This window comes from Aotus nancymaae, unplaced genomic scaffold (genome assembly GCF_030222135.1).
Source record: "Aotus nancymaae isolate 86718 unplaced genomic scaffold, 86718_ANA_hifiasm-v0.15.2.pri h1tg000040l, whole genome shotgun sequence".
Taxonomy (NCBI): Eukaryota; Metazoa; Chordata; class Mammalia; order Primates; family Aotidae; genus Aotus; species Aotus nancymaae.
Window position 1 is genome coordinate 13,374,334 of NW_026988454.1, and position 9,982 is coordinate 13,384,315.

The window sequence follows — 9,982 nt, forward strand, 5'->3', positions numbered from 1 at the left end:
GGCACTTCATTGGGACCCACTTATGTTTTACTATTTTACTGATGAGGAAATAGAGGCTCAGAAGTTTGCATAACTCGCCTGAGGTCACACAGTTAGAATGTGGGATGCACTTGAGTCTGGGTTTGTCTAACTCCAGAGACCATGTCTCTTTCACTGAATCACATACACCCATAATCCTGTGCCTGGATGTTTTACCAACTGGTGGAAATGACACATCTATCCACATAAAACAACTCTAACCAGAGATTGGGTTGAGAGAAACAAAGTGAGTCAAGATTAAAGTGGATACGATTAAAAAGAAGGTAGGACTGCAAGCCACAAGATTTGAATTCCAGGGCAGCTATGTGGTCTCAGACAAGTCACCTAACCTCGCCGGGCTCAGTTCCCCATTTGGTAATTAAGTGCGTGAGCAATAGAGCAGAAGTTCCAGTGCTAACATTTCTGATTCTGGTTGAGGAAGCTGGAAGGAAAGCCACATGAACTTGGTCTTGAAGGGAGAAGTGAAGGAATGGCCAAAGGACAGTCCAGATTGAGGGAGTAACTTAAAGGCTCAGAGATGAGTTCAGACACACTATATTCCTGGGACCATAATAGACGTCATAGCATTTGTTCACAAAGTAAGTTAATGTGCTTGGACAAAGGGCTAGAAGATGCCACAGTAGGAAGTATTTGGAGACACACACTTAACTCACTCATTGCTGTGGATCTCCTATCTATTCCCTCCCGCTCCCCCAACTAACCCCACTATAAAAGCTTTCTTATTATCCACTTTGAGAAGGTGAATTGGAAGTTTAATAATTCTTAAGAGAAGCTTTTTCTTATTGACAAAGAAAAAGATCAAATGTAGACTAGGGATTTGGGAACCTTGTGCACATGTGCTGAGTCAGGAAGTTTGAGCTTATCTCTTCTACTATCTGGTTGGGTGTCAATTCCATTGAAGCAATAATTATGAAGGGCTGATTATACAGATGACGTTACGGCTAAACGCAGCCCACAGCTTGATGAGTCATGGGCTAAAGGACTGTGAAACTCCTAAGAAGAGCTGTGAGCAGGAGCTATGGGAAGTGAGTGGCTAAACCAGGCCAGAGGCACTGGAGAAGACTTCCCATAGCAAGGGTCATTTGAATTGTATCTTGGAAGAAAGAAAGAGGAAGGAGGGGAGAACAAACCAGATGAGAGGAAGGCGTGAGGAAAGGCACAAAAGCATGACGTGCACAAGGTGATCAGGAAATGGCAAGCCCTCTCTGACGCTGCAGGATCCGCCACATGGAGGGTTGGAGAAGGAAGGTCGTTGAACATGGGCTAAGGTCTCATTGTGGCTCTTCATGTTCTGAACAAATGTTTCTGAACTGGTAAGACATGTGAACGACTACATCATTTCCTGGGGCGTAGCATGGGATTCTGGGATTGTACCTAGACTTGTCACATTATGGTTACAGGACAGAAAAAATGGAATAAAGCATCTGACTGAAATCAAACAGCAAACTGAGCACGTTTGTTGAGGTTAATAGGCTAAAGCACAGAAGGGCATGGAACCAAGTAGGGAAAGAACCAAAGTGTGGTTTTCATAAACACTTTGGAATAAACTTGTATTGTGCAAATTAATTCAGATCCAGTCAGAATCATCAGAGATGACTCAGTAGTTCAGGAAATAAAGAAATCGATTTTTATCATGTTGTTCTATGTTGGAACCTTGTTAATTGGTCTTTAAATTAAGACTAATTAAATGAACACACCCTACTTTTAAAAAGGCACAGTTAAGTGATGGGTGTTTCTTAAAGTGGGTTTAGTACTATTATCTTTGGACTAGAGGGTGAGGGTGCCCCTTTATGAAAATAATTTCGATAAATACTTAAAAGGTGATTCATCATTTAAGAGTGGAAGCTTGCACATTTGTATTTTTCATCTGAGGACTTGGAAAATTATGTATTACACATATCTAGGTTAGCGCTCATTCATTCATCAACCATTTATACCAAGTCCTTACTATCCTTGGTACTTTTTTGGTAGGAGGAAGAAAATCTCTGTGTAGAATGCCATGGGGTTGCTTAAGAATCTCAATAAGAAGATCAAACAACCAAGCCACAGTTTAAAAGTATTATGTGAACATACACAAATTTTAATTTTATTAACTACATTTTTTGGAGAAGCTGGGGCAAAAAATTGCACAGTTCCTTCAAATAAAACTCTGAGAGCAAGTTTTAGCTCTTCTTTCTTCCTTCATCTGTTCCCAAACCACCCCACCCAAACCCACACTAATTCAATCTGTCACCATTTCCTACCAAGGCTATCTCTGAAGTGTAATTGACTGGTTGTTTTTTCTTCTCTTCTATCTCTGCTTTAGGTCTATTGTCTGATGGGAATCTGTTTACCTGATGAGACATACAAAGACATTAATCTCCTTATTTGTAGACATTTCTGGATTTGTATAAAACAGCATTGCTCGGCACAATTTTACCCACTTTGTTCATCAAAGTAGGTACTAAATGGCTTTTGATCTTTTTCAATCACATATCCAGATCAATGGTTCTCAGAGTTCCCAAGACCCCTGACATCCCTGAAACCTTTTCAGGGGGTCTGTGATGTGAAAATATTTTCATAGTAATAGTAAAACATGATTTTCCTTGTTTACTTTCATTCTTTAAGAAGTAGAAAGTGGAGTGTTTTAAAAGTTACAGGATACAGGATGTCCTATCTTTGCTGGCTAATGGAAAGTGTACTTAGGCATTGTTGTGTTTTAAATTTTCCTCAATTTTTGTTTATAATATATTGAAAATAGATATAACCCATATCAGTGAAAACTCTCTGGGTTCCCAGTAGTTTTTAAAAGTGTAAAAGGGTTGTGAGAGAAACTGTGTGAGCATCTCAAGCCTATGTGAATGCCTTATATAACTAGTCTTCCTTCTTCTCTTGCTTCTCTGATCTCACCTTTATTCTGATCATCCTCTACTTGTCTCCACACTGACAATAGAGTCATCTTCCTAAAACCTAGGTCTGGTAGTTCCTATGAGTTTAGAAACTTCCAACAGCTTCATGTTTGTCTGTTTTTACAGAATGACTCCTTAGACCAGCACTGAGATGCTGTCATGGTCTGACCTAAACCTTTTTTTCCAGTTTCATCTTTCACTACACATCATCTACACTATTCCCTAGATGTATACAGCTGAGGTTGGCCAAAGACGGCAATTCAATGAGTGTCCTTTCTTAAACCTTCCCAGTGAAGATGAACAATTCCAGACTCTATAGTCCCAATGTATAGTGTTTACACCTTTATTTGTCACTTACTACAGTTTGACTAGTGTGATAACTGTGTAGCTCTGTCTCCACCCCTTGAATGTGAGTTCCTTAGGGACAGGACCTTGTCTTTTCACTCTTGTAATATCTCAGACCGAGAGAGTGCTATGATTATTACATTTAATAAAAACTACTGGCTGGGCACAGTGGCTCATGCCTGTAATGCCAGCACTTTGGGAGGCCGAGGCGGGTGCATCACAAGGTCAGGAGTTCAAGACCAGCCTGGCCAACATGGTGAAACCTTGTCTCTACTAAAAATACAAAAATTAGCCACCTGTATTCCCAGCTACTCAGGAGTCTGAGGCAGGAAAATTGCTCAAACTGGGAGGCGGAGGTTGCAGTGACCTGAGATTGTGCCACTGCACTCCAGCCTGGGTAATAGAGCAAGACTCCGTCTCAAAATAAACAAACAAACAACTTTGCTGAATACATGTTAGAGCAAATTATTTCAATAACCAGATTCTATTGTCTACATATGTAAGCATTTTGTAATAGGTATGAATTCAGTTATATAATATTAAGACTGATTTTTGAACCTGTTTCCCTGATGAGACATATAAGGCCATTAATCTCCTTATTGGTAGACATTTCTAGATTTGTATAAAATAGCATTGCTGATTCCGGCGCCTCCACTCCATCCCCCGCGGGTCTGCTGTGTGCCATGGACGGCATTGTCCCAGATATAGCAGTTGGTACAAAGCGGGGATCTGACGAGATTTTCTCTACTTGTGTCACCAATGGACTGTTTATCATGAGCAGCAACTCAGCGTCTGCAGCAAATGGAAATGACAGCAAGAAGTTCAAAGGCGACAGCAGAAGTGCTGGCGTCCCCTCCAGAGTGATCCACATTCGGAAGCTCCCCACTGATGTCACCGAAGGGGAGGTCATTTCCCTGGGGCTGCCCTTCGGGAAGGTCACAAATCTGATGTTGAAGGGGAAAAACCAGGCCTTCATCGAGATGAACACGGAGGAGGCTGCCAACACCATGGTGAACTACTACACCTCCGTGACCCCCGTGCTGCATGGCCAGCCCATCTACATCCAGTTCTCCAACCACAAGGAGCTGAAGACTGACAACTCTCCCAACCAGGTGCGCACCCAGGCGGCCCTGCAGACCGTGAACTCGGTCCAGTTGGGAAACCTGGCCTTGGCTGCCTCGGTGGCAGCCGTGGATGCAGGGATGGTGATGGCCGGGCAGAGCCCCGTGCTGAGGATCATCGTGGAGAACCTCTTCTACCCGGTGACCCTGGATGTGCTGCACCAGATTTTCTCCAAGTTCGTCACAGTGTTGAAGATCATCACCTTCACCAAGAACAACCAGTTCCAGGCCCTGCTGCAGTACATGGACCCTGTGAGCGCCCAGCACGCCAAGCTGTCTCTGGACGCGCAGAACATCTACAACGCCTGCTGCACGTGGCGCATCGACTTCTCCAAGCTTACCAGCCTCAACGTCAAGTACAACAATGACAAGAGCCAGGACTACACGCGCCCGGACCTGCCCTCCGGGGATAGCCAGCCCTCGCTGGACCAGACCATGGCCGCGGCCTTCGGTGCACCTGGTATAATCTCAGCCTCTCCGTATGCAGGAGCTGGTTTCCCTCCCACCTTTGCCATTCCTCAAGCCGCAGGCCTCTCCGTTCCCAACGTCCACGGAGCCCTGGCCCCCCTGGCCATCCCCTCGGCGGCGGTGGGCCGGATCGCCATTCCGGGCCTGGCCAGGGCAGGAAATTCCGTGCTGCTGATCAGCAACCTCAACCCGGAGAGAGTCACACCCCAAAGCCTCTTTATTCTTTTTGGTGTCTACGGCGACGTGCAGCGCGTAAAGATCCTGTTCAATAAGAAGGAGAATGCCCTGGTGCAGATGGCGGACGGCAACCAGGCCCAGCTGGCCATGAGCCACCTGAATGAGCACAAGCTGCACGGGAAGCCCATCCACATCAGGCTCTCCAAGCACCAGAATGTGCAGCTTCCCCGCGAGGGCCAGGAGGACCAGGGCCTGACCAAGGACTACGGCAACTCACCCTTGCACTGCTTCAAGAAGCCAGGCTCCAAGAACTTCCAGAACATATTCCCACCCTTGGCCACTCTGCACCTCTCCAACATCCCGCCCTCAGTGTCCGAGGAAGATCTCAAGGTCCAATTCTCTAGCAACGGGGGCGTTGTCAAAGGATTCAAGTTCTTCCAGAAGGACCGCAAGATGGCACTGATCCAGATGGGCTCCGTGGAGGAGGCAGTCCAGGCCCTCATCGACCTGCACAACCACGACCTCGGGGAGAGCCACCACCTGTGGGTCTCCTTTTCCAAGTCCACCATCTAAGGGCATGGGCCCCCCATGGCTGGGCCCCCTGGAGACAACTTCCATCATTCCAGAGAAAAGCCACTTTAAAAAGCAGCTGAAGTGACCTTAACAGACCAGAGATTTTATTTTTTTTAAAGAGAAATCAGTTTACCTGTTTTTAAAAAAATTAAATCTAGTTCACCTTGCTAACCTTGTGGTGACGGGTGACAGCTCAGGCTCTTGGTGACTGTGGCAGCGGGAGCTCCCGGCCCTCCACACCCGGGGCCAGACCCTCAGGCTGTGCCTTGGTAGGGCCTGTCCGGCGTGGGGCCTACGGGTGTGCCCCCCGACCACGACTCGGCTTCCTTGTGCCTTAAAAAAAAAAAACCTGCCTTCCTGCGGCCACGCACCCACCCTGGGTGTCCTGGGGACCCAAGGGGCAGGGGTCACACTTCAGAGGCTCCTGCAGGATCATGTGCCTGGGGTGTGGCAGGCTGTGGCTGCCACACCCCAACCTCCCTGGCCTGCTAATCTAGTGATGTGATTTTGCCCGCCCTGCCCCCAGGACCTTCCCCTTCCCCCAGGCACTGGCCCAGGGTGCCCGCTGCTGCAGTCAGCTGCAGAGCTGTTCATCATAATCTCTGTATTATATACTTTGCAGCCTAGCAATATTTCCAGTTGACCAAATATTCTAATCTTTTTTTCATTTATATGCAAAAGAAATAGTTTTAAGTAACTTTTTATAGCAAGATGATACAATGGTATGAGTGTAACCTAAACTTTCTCGTGGTATTACCTTGTACGCTGTTTTATTTTATTCCTTGTCATTAAGTCACAGGCGGGACCCAGTTTCCAGAGAGCAGGTGGGGCCCACAGGGAGCCCTGGTCCGATCTTGGCCCCGAGCTTCAGGGAAGGGGTGGGTGTGCCGCCGCCTCTGGCATCGCCTCCAGTTGCCTTACACCACGCCTTCACCTGCAGTCACCTAGAAAACTTGCTCTCAAACTTCTTCAGGGTTTTTTTCCTTCAAATTTTGGACCAAAGTCTCATTTCTGCCCTTTGCCTGTCTCTGATGCTGGGACCCAGAAAAGGCAGGCGCTGGTCTCCACTTCGCTGTGCTCTTCCCCCGCCCCTGCGCGGCCTGTCTCGGGGACTCCCGGGATCCCCCCTTTCTGTAAAGGAGAGTGTAATGAGGGTGTAAATATTTATAATTTTTTATACCTGTTGTGAGGCACGAGGGACAGCGATGCAGTTTTTTATGGAGACGCAGATGTATATTTTGCTAGTGGCAGTTCCAGGCTCAGTATTGACCGCGCGGCTGCAGGGACCCCACGCACATTCCATCGCCATCCCGCCGGCTCGCAATGCAGAGAGAACCGACGAAGACCGTTTTATAACCAGCTCCCCCCTTCTCTGTAGCCCTGTGTTCACTGTAGAGGCAGGTGGCCAGTCTGTACCTGGATTTTGAATAAACGTCTTCTGTATCCTCAAAAAAAAAAAAAAAAAAAAAAAAATAGCATTACTTGGAGCATTTTTACCCACTTTGTTCATTAAAGTATGTACTAAATGACTTTGATCTTTTTCAATCACATATCCAGTCTCAAAGCATTGAGATTTGCCACCACTGAGATTATTAAAAGGAATATGGCTTATGACTTTGGACTTAATTACAGTTCTGTTCCATCCCATTCAATTCAACAGGCACTTATTGAGCCAGCAGCTCTGTGGGCAACTGCGGATATGGAGATGAATGATACAAGGCTTCTGCCTTTGAGAAGCTCACAGGCTAATACAGAGAACCATGAGATAAACACATAAACACAGCTCATTATGATAAGGGTAAAAATAGAGAACAAATGTAAAACCAAAATGATGAATTCTTTCTCAGGGAGGTGGTGATACAACAGTAAGAAAAAGGTTTTCAGGGAATGTGTCTTTGAAGCTAGGATTTTATGGAGGAATTGGAATCTCTTAGTTGGATGAGGAGTGGGAGTGGAAAGGGGAAGGTTTCAAACAAGAGGACATTTGTCTTGAGGAAAGTTGTTTAGAGGAAATAGTTGAAGGTCTCGATCACGAAGGTCTCATTTTACATGTCTGTGCTAAAAAATTTTAAGTGAACAATTCTAAAATTAACTGGAGTAGCAACATCAGGATTGAATCAAGTGTATGGCTGCCAGGAGTACTAATTTGGAGGGCTTACACTCATTTGAGTGTACAAGCTTTGATAGATTTATGTTGAAAATCAGTTAAAGCGTTTTGGTTTTTATTTTCTGTATTTTTAGTGGACCAATAATAATTGTTCAGTTACAGCATTTTAGACCACATTTCATACAACAGATATCTTTTTAAAAGGTAATTTCTTACTTAAGACTCTCACTTATTTTACAGATATTTATTGATCTACTATATGCCACACACTTTTTTTGTGAACTTGGGAAAAACCAGTGAACACAACAGACAAAAATCCCATGCATCATACATTCTAGTTTTCTTACTCTATAGTCCCTTCTTGAAGGTTTGTGTGAACAAACTGCCCAGACATTAGGGTGGGAAAGATGCTAGTGAAGTTAGAGCATAGTGACTTCTCTTCCCTTTCTTATTAAGAAAACCTTGAGACTTACATTTGCAGATGGGACAGGTGGAGGAAAAGGACATAGTGTGGCAAGCCAGTAGGTCAACAGGTTACAACAGAAAACCCTTGACCCCTTTACCAGAGATTAAAAAAAATAATCCTTAGGCCACATGCAGTAGCTCACACCTGTAATCCCAGCACTTTGGGAGGTCGAGGTGGGCAGATCACTTGAGGTCAGGAATCCGAGACCAGCCTGGCTAACATGGTGAAACCCTAGCTCTACTAGAAATACAAAAAAAAAAAAAAAAATTTAGCTGGGAGTGGTGGTGCATGCCTGGAGTCCCACTACTTGGGAGGCTGAGATGGGAGGATTATTTAAACCCATGAGCCGAGATCACACCATTGCAGTCCAGCCTGGGTGACAGAGCAAACACCATCCCCTTAAAAAGTCTGTATTTTTTAGAACAATTTGAGATTCACAGGAAAATTGAGAAGAAAGTACAGAGAATTCCCATTTACCCTATTCCAGTTTTCCCTGTTATTAATCTTACATTAGTATGCATATTTGTCACAATTAATAAACCAATATATATTATATTAAGGTCCATACTTTATTCAGATTTTATAAGTTTTCCCCTGATGTCCTTTTTCTGTCCCAGGATCCCACGTTACACTTAATTGTGCCTCTTAAGCTCTTATTGGCTGCAACAGTCTCTCAGACTTTCCTTATTTGGGGGAGTTTTGAGTAGTACTGGTGAAGTCTGTTGCAGCATGTCCTTCAGTTGAGATTTTCCTGATGTGTTTCTTATGATTGGACTGGGGTTACGGGTTTTTGAAAGGAAGGCCACAGACGTGGAGTACCATTCTCATCAAATAAATCCAGGGTACAGACTACCAAATGACTTAGTGCTGTTGATGTTGACCTTGATCACCTGGCAGAGGGGCCATTGTTCAGGTTTCTGTACTGTGGAGTCAGCCCCCCACCCCCTTTCCATACTCTGGTCTTTGGAAAGAAGTCACTATGGGCAGCCCACATTTAGGTAAGGAGTTTTGCTTCACCTCCTTCATAATAGAATATCTATGTAAATTACTTTGAATCATCTACATAGGAGATTTGTCTCTTCTCCTTCATTTATTTATTTATCACTGGTGATTTTTGACAATTTCCATGAATCATGTACTCAAAGACATATTCAGTGAGGGCTTACTAGAAGAAGGCATTAGTAGTACATTGTTACTAAGCAATATTTTGTTTTACTTTTTTCAGAGACAACTCACTTAAAAATGAAGAAATTTTATTTCTTGTCCCACCTCTGAAACTACTAGGAGGCTTCAGGCCATTAATTTCACATCCAAGCCTCAGTTTCTTCTTCTGAAAAATTAGATGATGGAAAGGGATTAATTCTGACATTTTTTCCAAGATTAAAATCATAGGGTTATATAATATATTCATAGAAATGGGCTTCAAATTGTCTACAAAAGGAAATTATTAATATCTGTAGTCGGCAGGCCTGACTCAGTGAAATCTGTGTTTCAAATCTTCCTTCTCATTGCCTCAGGAAATGTATATTTTGTCTGCCATATTATTTTCTTATGACTCAGAGTTAAAATATATATACCCAATGAAAATATCAAGTGGATGAAGTTAACCTTGTTAGTAGCATATAATATTTTACGACAAAGAAAAAGATGCCAGACCATCTGCAAATGACTGTTTCATGGATTTAATAGAAACCACTACTTATGGAAAAAGTACCATGGAATAAAACCAAAACAAAGAAATTTGAAATCTGTTCTAACACCAAATGGAGGTGGTATGGTCCTGAGAAGACTCATGTGG

At 44.1% G+C, this 9,982-nt stretch overlaps 1 protein-coding gene across 1 annotated transcript; it reads left to right on the forward strand.

Annotated features, from left to right (window-relative positions):
• The first annotated feature begins 3,952 nt into the window (after positions 1 to 3,952).
• Positions 3,953 to 5,611, forward strand: LOC105717986 (polypyrimidine tract-binding protein 1-like). Its single transcript, XM_012453458.3, has 2 exons — positions 3,953 to 4,844; positions 4,917 to 5,611. Exons 1-2 carry the CDS (start codon positions 3,956 to 3,958, stop codon positions 5,609 to 5,611), a joined length of 1,584 nt encoding a protein of 527 aa, XP_012308881.2. The 5' UTR covers positions 3,953 to 3,955.
• The last annotated feature ends 4,371 nt before the right edge of the window (positions 5,612 to 9,982 follow it).